Source organism: Cavenderia fasciculata (assembly GCF_000203815.1).
Source record: "Cavenderia fasciculata unplaced genomic scaffold Scf_Dfasci-G-b-126g04.f1-5, whole genome shotgun sequence".
Lineage (NCBI taxonomy): Eukaryota > Evosea > Eumycetozoa > Acytosteliales > Cavenderiaceae > Cavenderia > Cavenderia fasciculata.
This window is the reverse complement of record NW_004457715.1, coordinates 475,550-499,494: the sequence shown is the minus strand read 5'-3', so window position 1 is coordinate 499,494 and position 23,945 is coordinate 475,550. Positions and strand designations below refer to the sequence as shown.

The following is a 23,945-nucleotide window of genomic DNA, read 5'->3' as shown; positions in this document are numbered from 1 at the left end:
CTTTTCCATTTGACGCTATAATTAGTTAACTCTTTCTAGTATATTTTAGTATATTTGATTTTTCTTAAAAATAATTTTTTAAAATTTATTCCATTTTTGTTAGACCACCACAAAAAATTTCATACTTAGAGAAAAAAATCTAAACCTGACCAAAATATAATTTTGAATTTTTTTTAATTAAATACTTTCTCCTTAACTATACCATTTGACGCTATAATTAGTTTACTACTTCTAATATATTAATATCAATTTAATTTTTCTTAAAATTTATTCAATTTTTTTTAAAATTAAATTATTTACTTTTTGAATCTTTTTACACTTTTTTTCATTAGAAACATTGTTATACCTATTTACATAATTATTAATACTATTTTAGATCAAATAATATAATGTATTAATAAAAAAAATGATCTTTGTTACAAATATATCGAGATTGTCAATTTTATTAATATTTGGTGACAAATTGATCAAAATCCTATGGTTTAACTCTGTTGATTTAAAACTTTGATGACTCCATTTTAATGCTCCGAATTTTGTTCGATCGAGTTCGATCGAGTTCGACACTATTTATTTTTAGAGACGTTTGTTCGGTTCGCTGTTTGAGATCGAGGCGTTGTCTTGTCTGTTTGTTTGTTCGATGTTCGAATTAATCACCCCAACTAAGTGGTATAATAGGGGTTCGACATCACAAACATCGAACAAACCGAGTTCGACTCATGTTTGACTCCAAAATTTTTTTGTTTGTTTGTTCGGTGTTCGAACTGGTTGCTCGGTTTACCCTGTTTGTTCGATCGCAAAACCTTTCAAACAAGCCGAACAACGAACAGTTCGAGGCCATCGAACAAAATTCGGAGCATTACTCCATTTCATATAGATATTATCATGGTGTGGTAACAAAAGAATTAAAAAAAACAACCTTTATTAATAAATTTATTAAATTAATTAAATAGTTATTGTTCTTAAAATATTGTGACTAATGGTTCAACAGATTCTTTTTATTAACCACCATCTTCCAATTGATTAAAAAATATAACCTAATCATTACAAATGATAACCAAAACTTTAGAAGATAAGAAAAATTAAAAAAAAAAAAAAAAAAAAAAAGCAGAGATGGATATCTATTACCATTATTGATTGGATCCATATCTGTGATATTTTCCACCATGCCATGCTACTACAAAAACAAAAGATAAACCAGTGGTAAATCATTTGGTCCTTTCTGGTTTTGTTTCATCATTTGCCTAGTTTTTAATGTTTGTCATATATCAATCATCAATTGCTATGAACTGTTGTCGTTGTTTATTATTGTTGTGATTGTCGTTTAATTTGGTTAATACAATTAATTGACTATTAATTGCTGCCAACAATGTTTAATGACGAACCAATAACTGCATTTGGAGATAATATAGAAGAGGATGATGGCGCAGATGAGGACATTGGTATTGGTGAATTGAGCGACGACGAAGTAGTTTGTAGTGATGGGTTGGAGGTTGATAGTGATGGTTGTTGCTGTTGTTGTTGTTGTTGTTGTTGTTGTTGTTGTTGCTGTTGCTGTTGCTGTTGCTGTTGCTGTTGCTGTTGCTGTTGCTGTTGCTGTTGCTGTTGCTGTTGCTGTTGCTGTTGCTTGTAGTAATAATTGTTGGACCAATACTTCTCTTGGTTCCAACAAGTTATGGTGTAAAACAAAATTATCTCGACGAACAGTCTCCCAATTTGAGACATCAAAAATAAAATAACTGCCAACTTCGTATTGTGGAGTGGTTTGAAAATCAGTGTTGGGTACCTTGGTCAACCAAACTCTGCCTTCTTTGTGATATCTCCAATCCCTATCGTATAGCTCCATTGCTGCTTGTATTTGTAATATATCCTTTGGCATTGAATAGAATATGTAAAACAATGCTTCATAAGTGAACAAACAGATTTTTTTCGATGGGGTGTCAAGCCCAGGGGTACTATAACACAATGGCAAATAATATTCAGGTTTACGACTAATTGGAATATCATACCATGGTGAACCAAATGTATTATACAAATCTCTAAAATTATAATAATATTATTAGTTTGTTTGATTATTTTCTTTTTTTCTTTTTTTTTTTTTTTTTTTATTATTTTATAGTTTACCCAGAAGAATTCAAGTTTAATCCCAAACATGTTAGATCAATTCCTATCGAGAGGGTACTAAGATCAACATCTGTCGTTTTGATTATATTTAATAATCCCAATAAGCCATATTTATGTACATTTGATTGTTGTTGCTTCTCGGTAGATGATACCGTATCACCAGTACTCGATGCCTTTGATTTTAGCATTGAATAAATACCTTTTTCACTTTCGCTAGCACCCTCTGGCTGATTTAGTGTTGCATTTGGTGAAGAAGAAGAAGAAGAAGAAGAAGATGTTGAAGCCGCTGCTTGAAGAATGGCAGCTGCTGTAGTGGGTGCATTAGATATATTTGAGGATATCATGCCTGGTTGTGACATTGATGAGGACGGTGAGATTGTATTTGAAGGTGCAATTGGTGACGGAGACAATGTTGGACCAACTGCAATTGATGTATTGGAGGACATTGAGATTGGTGAAGGGTGATAAGATGAAGGAGAGGAAGACTGTAAAGGAGTATTTTTTTTCATTAAAGAACTGCTCGAAAGTGCTGGGAAATCATTTGGGTCATAGGCATCGTTACTATTATCTTTTTGTTGTTGTTGTCCACCACCACCACCAACTCCATAATGTAATCCTTTTTGAACTTGACTTGCAAAAGATGAAGGGTTAGAGGAAGAAGGCATCATTCCTATTCCTCCTCCTCCTCCTCCTACTACTACTCCTCCTCCTCCTCCTACTCTTCCAATTCCTCCAGATGGTATTGAAGATACACCCCCAGACATTAGAGATGAAGGGATTAATCTATTTGGGTTGGTTGGTGCATTACCACTGAGCATTGTTGGGCCACCAAGTGATGATTGTAAAGGTGGTGTAGTACTGTGATGGGGTGGTCTTCCACCATTACTTGAATTGATCGATGATGGATTTTGAAGAGTTGGTGATCTAATATTCATAACAAATGTGTTTGTTGTCTCTTTTCTTTCTCTCTTTCTACTATACTATTTTTTTTATGTATCTTTTGTGAAATGAAATGAACAACAATAAAAGGGTGTTGAAAAAAAAAAAAAAGAATAAAAAAAAAAAAAAAAAAAAAAAAAAAGAACAACAAGTATTTTTGAAAGCAAATATTCAGCCCCTAAACACAAAGAACAAAATAACAATAATGACAGACTCTACATTAAACGAAACATCAAGTGTATGTATATACATTATAAAAGCCGTGTATCTTACTAGTATTATTATCAATATTTAATAATTTCCCACTACATTCTACTCAAAGCAACAAGACAATAGTAAATTTATAGTTGAAGATGTAATGTCAATCATAAAGGAGGCAGTGGATGCCTCTATTCAAAATGCAGTCTATCAACACAATAAAGTACCCCAATGGACATCAGCTGTTATCGAATATACTCTTAAAAAGCTTCAAGAAACAAACTCTTCCTCTTCTTCATCACCATCATCATCATCATCATTTAAATATATTGGTATGTCTCAAATATTAAATAATCAAGCGACAAGCGATTGTATTAATATCTCTTTTTACAAACAACAGTACAATGTAGCATCTTTCAAAAAGTTGGCGCAGGATTTCACACAGCATCTTCTTGTCTTTGGGATAATAATACTGATGGAAGTTGTTCATTTAGATGGGAAAACAAATCAATGTATTGTATAGTTTGTGTGTTTGGATGCAAATAAATTAATTATTTATTATTATTATAATTAATAAAAAAAAAAAAATACAAAAACAAAAAACGACCGAATCTCAGAGAGTATTTCTCTCAAATAGATAAAGCACTTGTAATAGTAATATAGATATAGTAATAATAATAATAATATAAAATTTTTAAATAACAATGCCAAATAGTTCAATGAGCTCAACCTCTGCTACATCCTCAATCGAACCAATAGACAGAGCATTGATTCTATGTAATCGTGCCAATGATCTTCTTTCATTAATATTGTCAAAGAATAAATCAGAAATAGAAACAGAAACAGAAAGCAGCACCAAACATTGCCATCAACAACATAAAGAAGAAGAAGAGAATGATGAAGAAGAAAAGGAGAAAATTCAAGAATGTGATACAATCGAAGAGGAGGAAGACGATCAAGATGAGGAAGACTTTAAATTAATTCAAAACGCAAACGAATTGTTTGAACAAGCAGTAACAGTCGACAATCATTGCGTTGATGCATTGATTGGATTGGGTTATATTGCAGGATTAAGAGAACAATTTATAGAGGCAGTAGGATTTTTAGACAAAGCAGAGATTGCTTCTCAAGGAGAAAATGACCAACGTATTCAAACGCTTCGTGATGCTCTCAAGGAAAAGATGGAAAAAGCTTCCTCCTCCTCGGACGCTCCCTCAAACCCAGAAGACGAATTTGAACACGTTTTCCAAACTGGACACAACGATTTAAATGTACCATTGTTAATCGAGGTTGGTATTTCAAAAATTCAAGTGATTATCATATTTGTTATTAATTAATTACTTTTTTTTATTTCTATAGAATGGTGCAGTTACCAAAAAGTTTATTGTAACACTTAGAGAGATATTTGATAGATTTGATATTACACATGATAATACTCTAAGTACAGAGGAATTACAATCTTATACGAAAAAAGTAAATGGCCAGCCACTCGATAGACAATCCGTAAACCAATTAATTAAATCGTACCACTCCAACAAAAGGGGATTAACTTTTACCGGATTTGTTGAATTATATGTGTAAGACAGAACCAATTAACAAACATTGGAAACATTATTAATATCACCTTGTTTTTTTTTATGGGTCCCATATAGAAATCAAACCATTGAAGATTCTACAGAGACTTTTAAAGACTTGAAAACATTGGGTTATAATCAACAATTACAACTATTATTATCAAAAGAAGAGTTGAGAAAATAAATATATATATATATATATATATATAACAATAATATGATTTATTGTTATGATGTTGTAGCAGCAGCAGCAGTAGTAGTAGATGATGATGATGATGATGATGATGATGATAATTTATAGTCAAAGGGATTATAGATTGTACATAAAACTTGGTTCAAAGCTGTTTCTTTGTCATAAGCATTGAATAGATTACATGGCATTGTTATTTTGTAGATATTCTTATCAGAGTTGGAAGAGTCGTTTAGAGAAATATTAATGCAAGACATGTTGTTCCAGAATATAGGATCTAATTGATCACGTACAAAGCATTGTTGAAGTGTTGGTAAATCGATGGTTATTGTATTTGTTGTCAGCAGATCTGCTACTACATCATTATACAATAAACATTTATGTTTTTTGAATGCAATGTCAACTGTAAACTCTACACTTAAAATATATGATTGTTGTTGTCGTTGATGATCACCAAGATTGATTCTTATAGAGAATGAAGATGTGATGGGTAATTCATTGATACCAACTACAATTGCTCCTTTTCCTTCTCCTTCTGATGTAGCTACTGCTGTTTTAGTCAAGAAAGTAATATTATCTACAATAGTCTTATTATTATTATTATTTTCCATATCTATACTATTGAATCAATAATCAAAAGTTCTCTCTGCATTTTCATTAAATGATTCGTCTTTTGACGTAAAATTTGATTTATTTTTAATAATTAATTGATTTTTTAATAGCCTCGAAATTCTTTAAGTGATCTGGAAGATAGAACTTTTCAAAGATAAGAGGGAATGGAGTATCGTAACCACAAACACGTTGAATTGGTGATTCGAGATGAAGGAAGCATCTTTCTTGAATGGCTGATGATATTTCTGCTGCCCATCCACCAGTCTTTGGTGCTTCGTGACTAATAATAAGACGACCAGTCTTTTTGACAGACTTTTCTACACATTCAACGTCCCATGGAAGGATGGTACGTAAATCGATCAATTCGATAGAAAGTCCCAACTTTTCTTTGGCCATTTGAGCTGCTTGCATCAAAACCTTCATCTGTGCACCCCAACCAACCAATGTCAAGTCACTTCCTTCTTGTACAATACGAGCACGACCAAGTTCAATTTCATAGTCGCCAATTGGTACATCTTCAACAGCTGAACGATAGAGAAGTTTTGGTTCAAAAAAGACTACTGGGTTCTTGTCACGAATCGATGCCAATAACAATCCCTTGGCTTCAATTGGTGTGGCTGGCATAACCACTTTGAGACCTGGTGTTTGGGCAAAATAACTCTCTGGTGATTGTGAATGATAATGTCCACCATGTCCAACAGCACCATATGGTGATCTGAATGTCAAACTACCACAATCAAATTGTCCACCTGATCTATATCTATACTTTGCTGCTTCATTTACAATTTGATCAAATGCAGGAAATATATCTAAAAAAGAATTAAAAAAAAAGAGAGAGAGAGAGTGTGTGAATATAAAAGAGAAATTATAATAACCTTATAGTATGTATATATATTATATATATGTTTAGACATACAATCAGCAAATTGAATTTCAGCAATAGCAGTAGCACCTTGAGCAGCAAGACCAATTGCAAAACCGGCAATACCTTGTTCGCAGAGAGGAGTATTGAATACTCTCTTGGCACCATATTTGTTGCGCAAGTCAACAGAACAACGGAAAACACCACCAAATCCAACGTCTTCACCAAAGACACATGCCTTTTCATCGGTTCGAAGCGAAATATCCATTGCATTGTTGATGGCTTGGAAAAGATTCATTTTTTGTGTCTCTCCTGCATTTGGAATCTCTAATGATGGATAGTTTATTGGTGTTGATGGTCCTCCTGCTAATAATACTTTACTAGTATGAAATCCACGTGATGATGCATTCTAGTGATAAGAAGAAGAAAAAGGAAGAGGAAGAGGAAAGTGTTTGTTAATAAGTAATTTAAAAATAGTTATATATATTTCATACTTTAGTTATAGCACCATTAGAGGTGTATCTGAGAAGTGATTGAGTTAAGTTTTTAGAAAGCATCATCACTTTTTATGTATATATATATAGTATGTCGTTAAATAAAAGGAGCTTTGGTGGGGGGTGAAACCTTTTTATGTTTAAACTCTGTTGATGCTCTACTACGCTACTATACTATACTATACTACTACTACTACTACTACTACTACTACTACTACTACTACTACTACTACTACTACTACTACTACTGTTGATAGCTTGCTGTTGAACAAAGTAAATGTTTTGTTATTATTAATATCAGTATTGAAATTTCTTCTTCTTCTTTGTCTCATCACCTTTTTTTTTTAAAAACATTTTTTTTTAATTTTTTTTGTTTTTATTCGTTTTGACGAATCATTCGTTTGGCGATTCAGCAGAATCTTGTGGTGGTAAAAAAAGGGTAAACATTTTTTATAATAATTTAATTATCTGTTTTGTTTCAAAAAATATTTCCTCTTGATAAAATGATGGACGACGAAGATGATGGATTAGAATTAAATTTAGTTGTAAAAAAGAAGGTACAACCTCTAAAATCAACAACACCAACAATAGCAACAACAATAACATCATCATCATCATCATCGACAACACCAACAACAACCTCCACAATAAGAAAACCAATACTTCAAAATAATAATAATAATAATAATAATAATAATAATAATAATAATAATAATAATAATAATAATAATAATAATAATAATAATAATAATAATAATAATAATAATAATAATAATAATAATAATAATAATAATAATAATAATAATAATAATAATAATAATAATAATAGAAATAAAGTAATTACACCAACAACAACAACAACAACTATAGAAACACAACAAAAGTTTAGATACAAACAAGAAGAAGAACAACAACAAACAAACACTCAAACAAACGATAATAATATTAATAACAAAAAAACAAATAATAATAAATTTATTAAAGTAGAAAGATCAAGAATACATAACAAAGATGAAAGTTATAAACCAACATTACCATCAGTCGAACCAAAAAAGTCACATATCGATTCAAAAGAAGTATTCACAGCAGGATCAAACTTTGGAGACATTACATCATTGTCATCGAGAATGACCGACAACTTGATCAACAATATGAAGATTACACAACCTACACTCATTCAATCCTCCTCTATTTCACATGTACTCCAAGGCAGAGATGTTATGATGAAGGCACAAACTGGTAGTGGAAAGACATTAGCATATCTCATACCAATCATACAGATATTATCATCTTATGAAAAAAGAATTACTCGTGAAGAAGGTGCATATGCAATTGTCATTGCACCAACAAGAGAATTGGCTATTCAAATCTATCAAGTATTGGAGAAACTCTTAAAACCATTCCATTGGATCATTCCAGGTGCAATCATGGGTGGTGAAAGTAGAGACAAGGAAAAGAAACGTCTTAGAAAAGGTGTATCTATCGTTGTAGCTACACCTGGTAGAATGTTGGATCATCTTAGAAAGACTCAATCCTTTAAAATAGCTAGAACTAGATTCTTGGTTTTGGATGAAGCTGATAGGTTACTCGATCTTGGCTTTGAAAAGGATATCACTGCCATCATTGAATTGTTAAATATCAATAGAACAAAGATTTTAAAACCAGCTACAATCAATACTGATACCACCGTTGCAACTACAACCACCACCACCAGCATTCCAACATCACCATTTGTACACAGACAAAATATATTGGTCTCTGCCACTTTGACAGAGGGTATCAATAGATTGGCAAATTTATCTCTATATAAACCTGTTTATGTTGCTGTTGACAAGTCTCAAGACATTATGGTTGATGACCAAGCCGATGGCGACGAAATGGACGAAAAACAAACACTTACAGTAAAGGAAGACGGAGACAAAACAACTTTGGATACATTATTGAAAAACTCTACCCTTGTAGCACCAAAACAATTGGATCAATATTATGTTGAAGTTGAAGCAAAGGAAAGATTAGTTGCTTTAGTTTCTTTTATGAAATGGAAAACTACTCAATCTCAAATGTAAATTAAAAAAAAAAAACAAAAAATATATTATTCTATTCTAATTTTTGTTTTTTTTTCTTCTTCCTTCCTTCCTTCCTTCTAGTTCAACAGGAAATTCAAAAATGATAGTATTCTTTTCATCTTGTTCTTCAGTAGATTTCCATTACCATTTGTTTACAAATGCAAAATTGGAAAACAAAAAGAAGAAAAAAGATGATCAAGACCAAGATGATGATGACGATGAAAAAGAAAAAGTTGATTTGTTTGACACTCCAGTTTTTAAATTGCATGGTGAAATTGATCAAAAACATAGAACCGATACCTTTTTCAAATTTCAAAAAGCTAAAAAGGGTATATTGTTAACAACTGATGTTGGTAAGTAAATCAATTTTTAGTAGTAAAATCATAATAGGTACTAATAGATTTGATTTATTTTTATTTATTTTTTATATTATTTTTAGCTGCACGTGGATTAGATTTACCACAAGTTAATTGGATTATTCAATATGATCCATGCTCTGATACCAAAGACTATGTACATAGAATTGGTAGAACTGCACGTATTGGACACACGGGTTCTGCCATTATATTCCTTCTCCCAACGGAAAAGAAATATGTTCAACATTTGGCAAGATTGGGTATTGACCCATCAGAAATGAATGTTACTACAATCTTTCAAAGTCTTTATCACTCGACAGATGGTCAACTAAAAAAAACAAAAAGATCAACTCAATTGGAATCACAAGTTCATGATCTACAATTGATTCTTGAAAGATTAATCCTGGAAGATGAGGGAGCACGTGACCTTGCTAGATTGGCATATCAGTCACATCTTAGAGCCTACTCTACCCATAGAGCAGAATTAAAATATGTCTTTCATATTGGTAGTTTACATCTTGGTCACATTTCAAAAAGTTTTGCTTTACGTGAAACTCCAACTGAATTGGTAATTTAAAAATATATATTTATATAAATATATAAATAATAATAATATTAACAAATTAAATTATTTATATTTATTTAGAATAAAATAACATCAAAACAAGAGAAACAACATAAAAAGGAAGAGGACGCTAAAAAGGAAAAGAGATCAACTGATTATAGAATGAAACATTATAAACAGACAGATGAATTTGGAAATGGACTTGCAGCAAGCACAAATCTAAAGAAAAAGAGGACAAATGATGAAATCGATAGTGGAGAAACACAACAAACCGAATCAGCAGGTGCTGCTGCTGCTGCTGCTGCTGCTGCTCAACCACCAACTGCAACAGACGTTTTACCAAAGGTTGTACCAAAAACTCAAGCACCTATCCAACCCTTGAAAAAGATTAAAAGTGCTGGATTTTAATCATCTCGAGCTAAGAGAATAAATAAAAACTATTACACTAGCTTTCCAGGATTCGAAAGTTTCTTTGAACAAAAAATATTTTTTTAATTAAAATTTAAATTATTTTTTTTTTTTTACTCTTCACTTGGGGTCGCAGGATTAATACTATTGCTAAATAGTATAATACTGATTATTATATTACTCGTTTACTATTTTACTACTACTACCACTACTATTACTTATACTTTTTATTTAAATTTTAAAGAAGAAACATGACAAAGTTTACTGCAAATAACATGTATGTGATGTACAAAAAGAATCTTTCTCACAAAGTTTCTTACACTCCTCTTTTTTAAATCATCACTCTTTAGGGGATTACTTCTCAAGTTAGCAAGCAGTAGATTATTATTACACAAAAACAAAAATATTGAGCAAGGTAATCTACACAAAAAAGAGATTGCAGAGTTATTGACATTGGGTAAAGAAGATCAAGCACGCGTGAAAACTGTTGCAGTTATCAATGAAGACTATCAAACAGAGGTTTTAGGAATTCTTATCATCTATTGTGAAACTATTAATAATAGAGTCAGAGCTTTAGAAGGTGTAAAGTAAGTAATCTTTGAAAGAAGAAGAAGAGTTTAAGTGGTTTTTGATTGATTAATATTAATCTGTCTTGTCTATTATATTTAGAATATGTCCACCTGATCTAAAGGAAGCAATTTGTAGTATCATATTTGCTTCACCATATTTAGAAAAACAAGTAGAATTGTACAAAATTAGAAAAAGATTAATTGAAAAATTTGGAAAGAAGTTTCCAGAAGAATGTATAGATTGTTGTTGTATTAATCCAAAAGTATGTTGTTATATATTATTTAATCCTTTTCAATTTAATTTACCAATTATTCTTTTTTTTTTTTTTTCTAGATTGTTCACCGATTATCAAACAAACCACCAGAGGATTCACTCATCAATTATTATCTAAGTAACATTGCCAAAAAGCATAATATTGCTTGGGAGACACCTGTAAATATTTTACACATCACTAAAATTTATTTTAAACTTGTGGTCTAACTTTGTCTTTTCTTTTAGTTATTACCACCACTTGTAGATTTACAACAAAGTATTCCAGATCTTAGTCTTAGTTCATTGGCAGAACAATTACCATCAACACCAACAAACAGTACCATTGACTCTTCTATTTTAGATTTTCCATCAGTTCCTACAGCAGCCACCACTGCACCCTCGTCATTGGATTTACAATTCCCATCAGTGCCAACTGTTATTCAAAAAGCAAATTGTGATGCCAACAATTGCAAAGTATTTGGACCTGGACTAAAGAGTGGTACATTGACACAAGATTCATTGTTTACTATTCAGTCATATGATACCAACAACCAAAAGATGACCAATGGCGGAGATACATACCATGTATTAATTCAAGGACAATTTGGAGATCAGATTTATGGAACCATAAAGGATAACAATGATGGTTCATATAATGTCTCTTATCGACCTCAAAAAGTTGGTGGATATGCCATTGCTGTCTATCTAGGAAATACACAAATCAAAAACAGTCCTTTTATTGCAAATATTGCACAACCACAACAAGAATCGTTACCAACAGACGCATTGCATTGTCGTTGTTATGGTGACGGATTGGAGCAAGGACAACCAAAATTGTCTAGCACATTTACGATTGAAGCTAGAGATTCAAAGGGACAGGTTAGAAAGGTTGGTGGAGATAAATTTTATGCTTTTATTCAAGGTCCACCTGGAATACAAATACATGGAGATGTAAAGGACAACAACAATGGTACATATACTGTCAAGTATACTCCACCTGTAGCCGGTGGTTACGCTATTGCTGTGTATTTGGAGCACAATCAAGTTAAAGATAGTCCATGGACTTTCTTTATACTTGAAAGTAGCACAGCCACCACCTCAACAGTACTACCACCAGCTGCAGACGATGAAATGGATAAACTATGGGAACAAACCAGTAAACTATCGTTTGAACAAAGCCAAGTACCACCTGTTGTTGAATCTGTTGTACCAATGACAATATCAAAAGCTACGCTACAAGACAATCTCCCAACTCCTCCACCACTTCCACCAGTCTCAAAGGCAAAGAAAATATCAAATCTAGAGTTTCTACAGTCAATCAACGAAAAATGTTTGGTTATTGACAATGGATCAGGTGTGGTAAAAGCAGGATTTGCAGGAGAAGACCAACCACGTTGTGTATTTCCATCAATTGTTGGATATCCGTTACATGTAAACGTAATGAAGAGTATGGGCAAGGACAAATATGTTGGAGACGAAGCACAACAAAAACGTGGTATTCTCTCGATAAAATACCCAATCGAACATGGTATCATTACCAATTGGAGCGATATGGAAACTATATGGGAGTACACATTCACAAATGAACTCAGAGTCGATTCATCAAAACATCCTGTCATTCTCACAGAAGCACCTCTCAATCCAAAGGCAAACCGTGAAAAAATGTTGGAAATTATGATGGAATACTTTAATGTCCCAGCCGTCTATATTGCTATTCAAGCTGTTTTGTCACTATACGCCAGTGGACGAACAACTGGAACCGTACTGGACTGTGGTGATGGAGTTTGTCATACTGTTCCCATTTACGAAGGTTATTGCATGTCACACAATGTCAAAAGATTGGATCTAGGTGGTCGAGACATAACAGAGTACTTGATGAGACTATTGACAGAACGTGGATACGCATTCACAACAACAGCCGAGAGAGAAATAGTTAGAGATATTAAAGAAAAAACATCATTTGTCTCTATGGACTATGTCGATTCTATGAAACAACCAGTGACAGAAGAAGTGGACTATACCATGCCAGACAAACAAGTGCTGAGCATTGGCAATGAACGATTCCGTTGTTATGAACCCTTTTTCAATCCTTCTCTGCTTGGTATGGATATCCAAGGTGGAGGAGGTGTCCAACAACTCTTGCACGAATCCATCATGGGTTGCGATGTTGACATTAGAAAGGAATTGTACAAAAATATTGTCATTTCTGGTGGATCGACCAAAGCAAATGGCTTTCCCCAGAGACTTCAAGCAGAACTCGAACACCTAACCAACATGCCCGTTAAAATTTCAGCACCCGACAATAGAGAGCACAGTGTGTGGTGTGGTGGATCGGTATTGGGTGATTTATCAACATTTTCTGATCAATGGATAACTAGACAAGAATACCAAGAATATGGTAAATCAATTGTACATAGAAAATGTTTCTAAAACAAAGTAACTGTACAGTCTGCATTATAAATAAAAAAGTCTGTAAATCTGTTTGGGAAAATAAAATAACGGTAAAGCTTTGTGAATCATCAAACTCTTTTATTAATTCGGACGAGTGACGATGCAAACGGGGTTGGGTTTTTTTTTATGAATTTCTTTTTTTTTATTTTTTTTTTTAATTTTTGTTGACGTGCGATGTTCTTCGTGTAATGTTTTTGTATCATCAACACCCATTACATATATACATATATATTTATATATCTCTCTATATACTCTGTATTTATATTATTAAGAGAGACAGTGAACCTATTTATATATTTTTTCCCTCCAACTTAGTAGTAGTAGTAAAATAATAATAATAATAATAATAATAGTAATAAATAAATAGTAATAATAAATAATAAATAAAAAAAACTAACTAGACATGGTAAAATATCATTTTCATGGACTTGAAGATAATAAAGTATTGGAAAGCCGAAAGAAATATGGAGCCAATACATTGCCACCAGTAAAAGTAGAATCGTTTATTGAAAAACTGATGGAGAACTTTCAAGATCCATTGATTCATATTCTTTGTATAGCATTGGTTATTACTGTTGCATTAGCATTTTTTGGTTATGCAGAATGGTTTGAAGGAGTAGGTATTGCTAGTGCAGTATTCCTTGCCACCTTTGTATCTACCTACTCAGAGTACAAAAACGAAAACTCATTCCAAGAGCTCCAAGAAAAGGCATCACGTATCAAATGCAATGTCTTTAGAAACGGAAATCATGTTCAACAAATCTATGCATTTGATGTAGTCGTCGGTGACTATATTCTATTGCAAGCAGGAGACAAGGTACCAGCCGATGGTAAATTGGTTGCAGGTGAACTCTACATCAATCAATCGACACTCAACGGTGAGAGTGAATTGGAGAAAAAGATTGTTGCACCAAAGGACTATCAACCATCCTTTAAAAACAACTTTGCCGATCACTATCTCTGCTTTAGAGGATCTGTTGTAGAAGACGGTGAAGGTGTCTTGCTCGTAGACAGTGTAGGTAACGATACTTTGTATGGTGAATTGGCTATTGAACTTTCAAAGGCTGACGAACGTGAATCACCACTCCAAATTAAATTGTCCAACCTTGCCGATGGTATCTCTACAATTGGTTACATTGGTGCTTCATTTATCGTTGTCTCTTTCCTCTTTAAGCAATTGGTTATGGATCAAAACTACAACTGGCCTCTCATTAAACAATACGTCTCCAACTATCCAATCGTATTACGTGACGTTGTCAACTCTATTACACTCGCCATCATCATCATTGTCGTTGCCGTCCCAGAAGGTCTACCAATGATGATTGCCATTGTCCTATCACTCAATATGCGTAAACTCCTCAAAGCCAAGGTTTTGGTAAGAAAGTTGTTGGGTATCGAAACTGCCGGTAGTTTGGATATTCTCTTTGTCGACAAGACTGGTACTCTTACCAAGGGTACTTTTACGCCACGTACATTCATCTCTGGTTCAGGTCACACCTACAGGGGTTACAATCAAATTCCAACAGAATTGAGAGATGTACTTTCATTTGCTGTTCGTGAATCAACAAGTTCTGTCATTGATGAAGATGGTCAAATCGCTGGTGGTAATGCCTCTGATAAGGCCCTTTTACAATTCCTTGATAAGCAATCTTTAATGGCCGACTTTGATGTTGAAATCATCAGAGAAGTTTTATTCCATTCTGAAAGAAAGTATTCTGCTGCTACTCTTAGTATTCCTCAAGTTGGTGGTCCATCTGGTAAACCTCCTCTTGGTATTTTAAAGTATGAAAAAAAAAAAAAAAAAAAAAAAATAGACTATATATTTATTTATACCTTTTTTTTTAGATGTTCACAAAAATTAGGAACAGGTAAAATTGAATTATCATGTTTAAAGGGAGCACCAGAAATTGTTATTTCACATTGTACATCACATTTTAATGAAGATGGCCATATTGAACCTATTTCAGATATCGATTCATTGACCAATGAAATGAACAAACTATCGGAACAAGGTATCAGAGTCATTGCTGTAGCCGTTGCCAAAGAGGCATTAAAAGAAGGTGAAAGCTTGCCAAACAATCTTATTTTGGTTGGTGTTGTCGGTGTACACGACGAGATTAGAGAAGAGAGCAAGTCATCGATTCAATTGGCCAAGAATGCTGGTATTCAAGTTGTTATGATCACCGGTGATAAAAAGGAAACTGCAATTGCTGTTGCTCATCAAATTGGACTTATTCAACCAGGTGAAGAATTGCAACCAGGTGTTGTCATGACCAGTTTGGATTTACAACATGTATCAAACGATCGTCTCAAAGAAATGATTCCACATCTTCGTGTAGTGTCTCGTGCTCTTCCATCGGATAAAACTCGTTTCGTACAAGTGTCTCAAGATCTCCACAAGGTCGTAGGTATGACTGGTGATGGTGTCAACGACAGTGCCGCTCTCAAACATGCCGATGTTGGTTTTGCCATGGGATCTGGATCAGAGGTATCAAAAGAAGCAGCCGATATCGTTATCCTCGATGATAACTTTGCCTCTATTACGCAAGCAGTCCTCTATGGTCGTACCATTTACAAATCAATTCAAAAGTTTATCGTCTTTCAATCGACTATCAATGTTGCATCGACTATGATCGTATTCCTCGGACCATTTATGGGTTTTGATTTCCCATTGACATTGATCCAATTACTCTGGGTCAATCTTGTCATGGATACATTGGCAGCATTGGCATTTGGAGGTGAACCAGCACTCGATCGTTATATGAAGGAGAAACCAATCAAACGTGACCAAAATATCATTACCCCTCGTATGTGGTTCTCAATCCTAGGAGGTGGTCCATACATTTCAATTATGTCAGTTGCATTCCTCACCAATGACTGGGTTGAATCCTACTTTACAAGAGATGGTGTAACATCGGAACCGGTATTCCTTACCGCCTTTTTTGCCTTTTTCATCTTTTTGGCAGTCATCAACGCATTCAATGTTCGTACCAATCGTTTGAACCTCTTTGACCATCTCCTCGATAACAAGGGTTTCATTGTAGTCATCTTTTTCATCTTTTGCGTTCAAATCGTCTTTACCTATATCGGTGGTTCTGTCCTACGTACTGTTGGACTTACTCTCAATGAATGGGTCGTCGTCATCATTGCCTCTCTCTCTATCATTCCATTCGATTTGATAAGAAAATCTCTCGTCAATTTATTCTTATCATCTTCAACAAGAAGAATTAAAAGAGATTAACAACAACAACAAAACCCCCCCCCCCCCGAAAAATAAAATAAATAAATTAAAATAAACATTTCCTTTTTTCTTAATTTAAATTGTCCCATTTTTTCAAGAGTGGTTGTGTGGGGGTAAAGTTTTCAAAAAAAATTCTCTCTATTTTAATTAAAAAAAAATTACACTATTGTTGTTATCTAGTAGTAGTAGTTTACACCTATCTATCTCTTTTTTTCTCTCTCTCTCTATATATCTGTATTACTTGTATTTAATAACTATCAGCAGCAATAACATCTCATCATTTACATCTCTATAGTATAATATTATAATCAAAATACAGTAGAATAATAATAATAACCAGCCTCCTCCTCTTCCTCCTCTTCCTCCTCCACTTCCTCTTCTTTCTCATTTTTATCAAACAATGAATGATAAATTAGATTTAAACATTGGATTGTTACATGATCGATTTCTAACGTTTAAGAAATTGTATATCGGTGAAAATGCATCAAACTTTAATAGTTTATCATTGCCCACCTCAAAAGAATATGAAAAGGCTGTTTACAATATAAAGTTTGGTCAGCACATTCAATCGGGTCTGATCCCTTTTATTCTTCCAAGGGAAAAGGCACCACCAATCCCTGTCAATCCTACTCGTATCGATGTTTTACAATACTACATAGATGGTATTGCAGCTCTTATTGTCGCAAAGAGCTTACATTGCAACCAAGAAAGATTTTCCAAGATAATCACAATCTATCTTTCAGTCTGTGCCTTGATGATTGAAAAACTTTCATTTGCTTTGAAACAACAACAACAGGAACAACAACTATTGCAACCACCAAATATTAATAATAGCATCATCCAACAACTCGATATTCCATTAATAATTCATTTTAAAAAAGAGTTGGAATGCCTCAAACAATTAAGATCAATATTTATTTCATCACCGCAACCACTTGCATATGCTGATGCTCAACCTCATATAATTCTTAGCTACCAACGCTATCTATTCTCACTTCTTCACTGTGGACATTGGACACTTCAAGGACCAAGCGACCTAGAAAAGTTAAATTACTCCAACAAAATCTATGAAAACCTTCAAATTCTCGTCCAAAAGAACCCAAACATCCCAACCTTTCGATATTCTTTTGGTTCTTTTTGCTACTCTTTCTTTAAATACCATCAAGTCGTCTACAGAATCGATTCTCTTCAGTTTTTCAACTTTAAAAACGATCATTCATTTGATCCGAAAATCTATTCAATTTTAAACGATTTATTGAACCAATCAAATAGATCTTACCTTGTGGAATTTGAAAAGGATCCTATTAATAATCCAGGTAAGAATAATAATTTTAAATAATATTAGATAGATAGATAGACTAATGTTTTTTTTTTTTCCAATAGAGTATTGGTTTGTTTATGCAAAAACTTGTTGTTTGCTTGGTATTGAAGAAAAGGCACAAAGTTGGATTCAGCTTTTCATCAATGATGCATTCAATCGTATTGAAAGAGCAAATCTCGTAAGAACTGATCCAGATATTGCTCCCTACAGCTCTAAAAGTTGGTACAAGGAACTAATGTCATCTATTGATTCTGAACAAAAAAGATTGAGTGAACAAGAAATTAGACGGGAACAAGAAAAACAAAAACAACAACAAGTTCAACAAGAAAACAACCAATCGCTTTACAATGAATTTAAACAAAAGCAAATTATTGAAGGTTGCGCTCCCAAATATATGAACAATGATTCACTTCTCATCTCTTCTGTTATCCTTCTAAGCATGACTCAGCCAAAAGAATCAAAGGAGGCCGAAATCGCCAAGCAAAGATTAAGTGAAAGATTGGACCTTTATATGGTAAGATTTAATCACAACAAACAAAAATACAAAAGCCTAACAATTAGTTTTATTTATTTATTAGCTTCAAAACAGTAAAGAAATTCCAGGTGATGGAAATTGTCAAATGCATGCCTTGTCTGACCAAATCTTTGATGATTTAAACCATAGTCAAGATGTTAGAAAAACTATAGTCGATTGGCTCCGAAAAAATAAGGATTTTTCTTTTGTATGTATAAATAATAACAGAGATTTATTTATTTATTAACTTTATTTATTTCTTTATTATTTATTTATTTTTAGCCAAATGGAGCAACTTTATGTCAATTTGTAAATGGTAGCTGGGAAGATTATTGTAATGAAATGTCAAAGAATGGAATTTGGGGTGATCACTTGACACTTTTGGCAGCAGCAGAGATTTACAAAGCAAAGATTAGTATCATATCATCGGTAGAGAGCACAAGCCATTTCTTTATTGAAATTATTCCCACCAAGATTGAAAATACAAAAGTATTCCTCTTGTCCCATTATTCAGAGTTCCATTACGGATCACTTTGTTTCAAACCATAAACTTTTTGTTCATGGATGTACTAAAACCATAACTAGCCTTTTTTAAAAATATACAAATTTGGAGTAAGAGATCAATACTTGAATTTTTCTCCTACCCTTTTCAATAAAGTTTTTTATTAGTCCTTTTTTTTTAATGGTTGCCTTTTCTTTTTAGGTTTTGGTTTTGGTTTTGATTCATAGTCTGATTCAGAATCTGACTCTTTCTCTGACTCTGACTCCTTATTTTTTGTGATTTTTTTAGTTGAATCATCATCGTCTTGATAATCTGTAAAGTCTCCAATTTCGTGTCCATGTTTTGGTGTATTTGATAAAAGATGAAAGGAAAGATTGTCCATTGTTTTGTTGCTAATGATTTCCAAATTTCCACTATTTGCCAATTGCAAACAACTTGCAAACTTTCTGCATATTTCATAGCCAGAATATTCTTGTCCAACCAATTCTTTAAAGGAAATGAGGGAATCTTGTTTCAATTCTTTGTTTTTTTCGCCAATAGTAGCGTCTGTCAGCTTGTCTTCTTGGTCCATGTGACATTTATCTTTGAAAATGGATGAAGCCTTTGACACTATACCAGTGCTATATGATTGGATGTCAAATGGTGGACGGGACGATTGTTCTTCGAGAAGGGGGATGATTTTGTTATTCCATTGATTTAATCTTTGCATGAGTGCAGTCTCTTGTAAAAGTTGTTTTGCACTATCCAAATAGCTTCCAATATACTCTTTGCACATTTCTTCATACGATTTTTCAGGACTACCGCTACTAGTGTAGTCTGTATCGTAATATCTATTGCCAAAATCATCCTCTCCTGTAGTTGAAATTCTACTGAAATCATAAGATGGCAAATCCGAATCCCCATCATAACCATTCTCTCCTGCTGCTATATCCAGTCCACCGCCGCCATCATCAGAATCACTATCGATTCCACCATGATCATTGTTATTGTATTCTTCCTCTGCCTCATCAATGAGGTAGTCATCTACCAAGCCAGTATCATCATGATGACCAGATGGTTCTGTCACATTGGTGCTAGCAGATTGATCCTGGTCTTGAGTTTTCCTGTTTGCTCGTTCCACTTGATGAATTAAAGCCAATCTAGCACCTCTTGATTGATTGATATTCTTTTGGTAGAGATAGGATAAATCTTTGAAAAAGTTCCCTCTCAGTGCCAATGTTTCTGTTGGAAATATGATTAAATCTCCCGACTTGAATTGGATTTCTGATTGTTTGCTCGAGGATAGGTTGGGTCCTTTTCTGTGAACGGGGAGCGAGAAGGCCTTTCCTCTTTTAAATGGCTTTTCGTCTGTAGATTCTTCGTGTGGGTCCAATAATAACCAAGGATTTGCAATTGCTTTGATCTTTGATTTTAGTTTCTCGATTTCCTTTTCTTTTTCCTGTCTTTTGTTGTTTTTTGCCTTTTCTTCTTCTCCAACATCACTTGGGGGGTCGTCGCTTGTTTCATGGCCACCATAGTCATCATTACCATAAATATCACCATTGTCGTCATCTGATTCTTCAACAATTTGGGTGTCTACCACCAAATTGTCCGTTAGGTCATCCCCTCCATTAGGGATATCATTTGGAAAACTGTCACTATTATTTTCTATGTTGTTGTTGTTGTTGAAATCATTTTCAATATCTGGGGCAATACCAATCCCATTATTTTCTAGTGACTCATCAGACGATTTTTGCTTCTTTGAACCAGTTGCCACTTTGTCTGTTATTTGACCAAGAGATTCAAAATGATCCAAATCTGATCCCAAGCTTACTCCAAGACTGAGAGCTCCATCTTTTGTTACTCTGCTCTTGTTCATCATAAATGTAGATTTGCTTGTAGTGGCGTCATTTGGGTTACTCGTACCTACACTACTTTCTTTGGCCATATTATCAGATGCCGAGTTGGATGAATTGGTTGATGGTGTTTCGTTCATGATTATTGAGTGATATGCGTTTAGTTGAGCATGGTCATAATCAAAATTTTGATTTTTGAGAGTTCTGCGTCTTTCTGATCTGTCTTTGTTTTTGTTGTTATTTTTGTTGTTGTTGTTGTTGTTGTCATCATCGTAGTCACCTTGTGCCATATTGTCAACTTGATCTTCGGCACCAGTGATAGCAATCGTCGAAGAAGAAGATAATTGGTCATCGAGATCTATATTATCAGATTCCTCCAAGGTACCTTCTAGATCTTCAAAGAAATCAGATTGTATTGTATCTTTTACTTTGGTATCACGATCATTTCCTTGACTATCTATTGAGGAATTATGTTTCTTTCTCTTTGATTGTAAATGTTCAAGAGTTTGGTAAATAAAACTATACAAATATTCTACTTTTTTACTATAGACAACAGCAGATCCTTGAATTACCAATGCAGCTATAGTAGTAGTAGTAGTAAAAAAAAGAAAAAGAAGAATAATAAGTTAATAAAACCACCATAATCATCATTATTATTATTATTATTATTATTACTACTAACCTTCTGCAAAACTAAACTTCTTTCCACTACCATCAAATGTGAATGTGACCGATGTCAAATCTTGTAAATAATCTTCCAATTCTGCAGATATATCGATGTTCCAATTATCTGCCAATTCTCTAAATAAACAAAAGATTTCAATGGTTAATAACACATTTTTGAACAAATACTACTACAAGCGCTGCTATACTATTCTTTCATACTTTAAAGGTGTTAAAAGTTTTGAATATTTTGATTCAAATTCCACTATTGATTGGGACATTGATGAATCTTGATCTTTTTGACTAGTTGATACCATTATTCATCTCAATCTTTCTTTCTCTTTCTCTCTCTCTATTATATATATTAATGTTATATCAATTATCCAACACTACAACAAAATATGGTCAAGAAAAAAAAAAACTTTTTTTGAAATGAAAAAAGGCGCCAAAGAAAACGAACAAGCACCCCTAAAAACTCAATATATATTTGTATATAAAGAATATTTATTTATTATTTATTTTTTTATTCCATCATTTCATCATCTTCATCATCATCATCATAATCTTCATCGTCTTCATAATCTTGATCATCTTCATCGGCTTCACCAAAATCTTGATCGTTGATATCCATCTCGTCCAAAAGTTCTTCCAAAGTGACTTCATTGATTTCATGATCTTCGTAACCGGAATCCTTTTTATGTTTGATACGTTGTTTGAGAATCTCTGCAGCGTTTCCTTGTTTGTAAATGTTGATCTTTGAACGCATGTCGGCATCTTCTTCAATTTCTCTGACAAAGTCTTGTTGATCACGTTCAGCCTTTTCAACGTCGTTCTTTCTGATGTTTTCTTGACCTTCCTTGTTCATGTTTCTGATGGTCCAATGGCGTTGTTTGAGATCGGTCACTGGGAAAGTCTTTTTAACCAAAACAATCTCTGGAATGTTTGCACTACGATGCTTTCCGATTGCTTCCATGTCAGAGTCGTTGAAAATGGCAGTTGAAAGATCGTATCCAAGTGCAAGATCACCTGCATTAAATAGATGACCCAAATGTGTACGAACGAAAAATGTATTATCATTGACACCAAAATCAGAGCTACGCACCAATTGAACATCGGCCAAAGCAAACTTTCCTTTTCTCTCGCCTGTAAGACTGACATCGAGTACGGTGAATTCAATCATTTGCTTGTAACCAGTGATGGCACGGAATGGAGTATTCCAGAAACTAGTGGAAGAGATTTCGGCTGTTTGCAACGAGTTGGGATCGATAATGTGGATTACATTTGATACCTTGGTGACTAGTACAATTGGACCGATACCACCGAGCGATGTCATTAATTTTGGTGGCAAACATACTAGATCGTCTTTGCAGAGTGGAACGATTTCGACGGAATTCGAGTGTTTGTGATTGGCAGTGTTATTTTGTTCATCGTGAGAAATCAATTGCTCTGATTTTTTTGAACGCACAGGTGCAATGGCAGAGATGAATTCTACAAATTTAGATGCATGATTCTTGTTGGCAAAATAGAAATCTAGACCATCACTACGTTCCTTGATGTTTAGTGCTTGCGAATGAGCATTGTGTTTGAGGATGACTTGTTCGAGGAAAAGGAATGTACGTTTGTGATCTACCTTTTGACGGAGTTGAACGACGGCATTCCATGTATCCTTGGCATCGAGACGTTGACAACTAGTACATTGTTGACCAGAGACAACAAATTCAACGATAAATACTTGTTGAAGAATGGCAGATGCAAAAACTTCCTTTTGAATGGTCAATTTAACTTTGAGACGTCTAGAATGTGGTTCAGTCCATACCCAACCGGCATCAACCAACTTTACTTTGGTTAAACCTTTGATACGTTTGATACACAATGTCAATAATTCTCTACTCTCCAATTCACATGCTGCCCAATGATTTGGTGGTTGTAGATATCTATTACATCCTCTACACCATTGTACCATCAATTGTTTGGGTATTCCTTCTGTAATATCAACTTGACTTCTAATACAATCCACACACATATTTGATGGATTGGCTGCTATTAAAACACCACATATACAACATAATCTGAAAGAAATTAAATAATAATAGTAAATTGTAAGAGAGAGAGAGATTTGTCAATATTTATAAAAAGGTAAACATGATGTTAACAATATCAAAAACATACATGTGCGATTCTTTTTGTGTTGGAATATATTGCATTTTTATA

General features: G+C 33.6%; 11 protein-coding genes across 11 annotated transcripts; 6 read left to right on the top strand and 5 right to left on the bottom strand.

Moving 5' to 3' along the window:
* Positions 1–577: 577 nt before the first annotated feature.
* Positions 578–724, top strand: DFA_02211 (uncharacterized protein; the record flags this gene model as incomplete). The annotated part of the gene is made up of 1 exon (XM_004357638.1): positions 578–724. A coding segment is annotated over one exon (147 nt), but the record flags the coding sequence as incomplete, so codon positions are not given.
* A 626-nt stretch (positions 725–1,350) lies between these two features.
* DFA_02210 (NOT2/NOT3/NOT5 family protein) lies at positions 1,351–3,056 on the bottom strand (the record flags this gene model as incomplete). Its single annotated transcript, XM_004357637.1, has 3 exons — positions 1,351–1,623; positions 1,652–2,036; positions 2,122–3,056. 3 exons carry the CDS (start codon positions 3,054–3,056, stop codon positions 1,351–1,353), a joined length of 1,593 nt encoding a protein of 530 aa, XP_004357694.1.
* A 209-nt stretch (positions 3,057–3,265) lies between these two features.
* dlcA (cytoplasmic dynein light chain) lies at positions 3,266–3,781 on the top strand (the record flags this gene model as incomplete). Its single annotated transcript, XM_004357636.1, has 3 exons — positions 3,266–3,302; positions 3,408–3,629; positions 3,753–3,781. 3 exons carry the CDS (start codon positions 3,266–3,268, stop codon positions 3,779–3,781), a joined length of 288 nt encoding a protein of 95 aa, XP_004357693.1.
* A 181-nt stretch (positions 3,782–3,962) lies between these two features.
* On the top strand, positions 3,963–4,954 carry DFA_02208 (uncharacterized protein; the record flags this gene model as incomplete). The annotated part of the gene is made up of 3 exons (XM_004357635.1): positions 3,963–4,583; positions 4,618–4,731; positions 4,928–4,954. 3 exons carry the CDS (start codon positions 3,963–3,965, stop codon positions 4,952–4,954), a joined length of 762 nt encoding a protein of 253 aa, XP_004357692.1.
* Positions 4,955–5,060: 106 nt separating this feature from the next.
* DFA_02207 (uncharacterized protein) lies at positions 5,061–5,633 on the bottom strand (the record flags this gene model as incomplete). The annotated part of the gene is made up of 1 exon (XM_004357634.1): positions 5,061–5,633. One exon carries the CDS (start codon positions 5,631–5,633, stop codon positions 5,061–5,063), a length of 573 nt encoding a protein of 190 aa, XP_004357691.1.
* An 85-nt stretch (positions 5,634–5,718) lies between these two features.
* Positions 5,719–7,056, bottom strand: bkdB (3-methyl-2-oxobutanoate dehydrogenase; the record flags this gene model as incomplete). The annotated part of the gene is made up of 3 exons (XM_004357633.1): positions 5,719–6,443; positions 6,551–6,905; positions 6,991–7,056. The coding sequence occupies 3 exons, from the start codon at positions 7,054–7,056 to the stop codon at positions 5,719–5,721; spliced, it is 1,146 nt and encodes a 381-aa protein (XP_004357690.1).
* Positions 7,057–7,493: 437 nt separating this feature from the next.
* Positions 7,494–10,385, top strand: ddx31 (putative RNA helicase; the record flags this gene model as incomplete). The annotated part of the gene is made up of 4 exons (XM_004357632.1): positions 7,494–9,052; positions 9,138–9,409; positions 9,496–9,980; positions 10,059–10,385. The coding sequence occupies 4 exons, from the start codon at positions 7,494–7,496 to the stop codon at positions 10,383–10,385; spliced, it is 2,643 nt and encodes an 880-aa protein (XP_004357689.1).
* A 251-nt stretch (positions 10,386–10,636) lies between these two features.
* Positions 10,637–16,899, top strand: DFA_02204 (P-type ATPase; the record flags this gene model as incomplete). The annotated part of the gene is made up of 7 exons (XM_004357631.1): positions 10,637–10,662; positions 10,736–10,972; positions 11,055–11,217; positions 11,289–11,387; positions 11,454–13,605; positions 14,219–15,440; positions 15,504–16,899. The coding sequence occupies 7 exons, from the start codon at positions 10,637–10,639 to the stop codon at positions 16,897–16,899; spliced, it is 5,295 nt and encodes a 1,764-aa protein (XP_004357688.1).
* Positions 16,900–17,299: 400 nt separating this feature from the next.
* Positions 17,300–19,283, top strand: DFA_02203 (OTU domain-containing protein; the record flags this gene model as incomplete). Its single annotated transcript, XM_004357630.1, has 4 exons — positions 17,300–18,215; positions 18,283–18,734; positions 18,799–18,942; positions 19,017–19,283. 4 exons carry the CDS (start codon positions 17,300–17,302, stop codon positions 19,281–19,283), a joined length of 1,779 nt encoding a protein of 592 aa, XP_004357687.1.
* A 116-nt stretch (positions 19,284–19,399) lies between these two features.
* DFA_02202 (uncharacterized protein) lies at positions 19,400–22,051 on the bottom strand (the record flags this gene model as incomplete). Its single annotated transcript, XM_004357629.1, has 3 exons — positions 19,400–21,651; positions 21,754–21,872; positions 21,957–22,051. 3 exons carry the CDS (start codon positions 22,049–22,051, stop codon positions 19,400–19,402), a joined length of 2,466 nt encoding a protein of 821 aa, XP_004357686.1.
* A 206-nt stretch (positions 22,052–22,257) lies between these two features.
* On the bottom strand, positions 22,258–23,938 carry nmd3 (60S ribosomal export protein; the record flags this gene model as incomplete). Its single annotated transcript, XM_004357628.1, has 2 exons — positions 22,258–23,803; positions 23,904–23,938. The coding sequence occupies 2 exons, from the start codon at positions 23,936–23,938 to the stop codon at positions 22,258–22,260; spliced, it is 1,581 nt and encodes a 526-aa protein (XP_004357685.1).
* Positions 23,939–23,945: the final 7 nt, after the last annotated feature.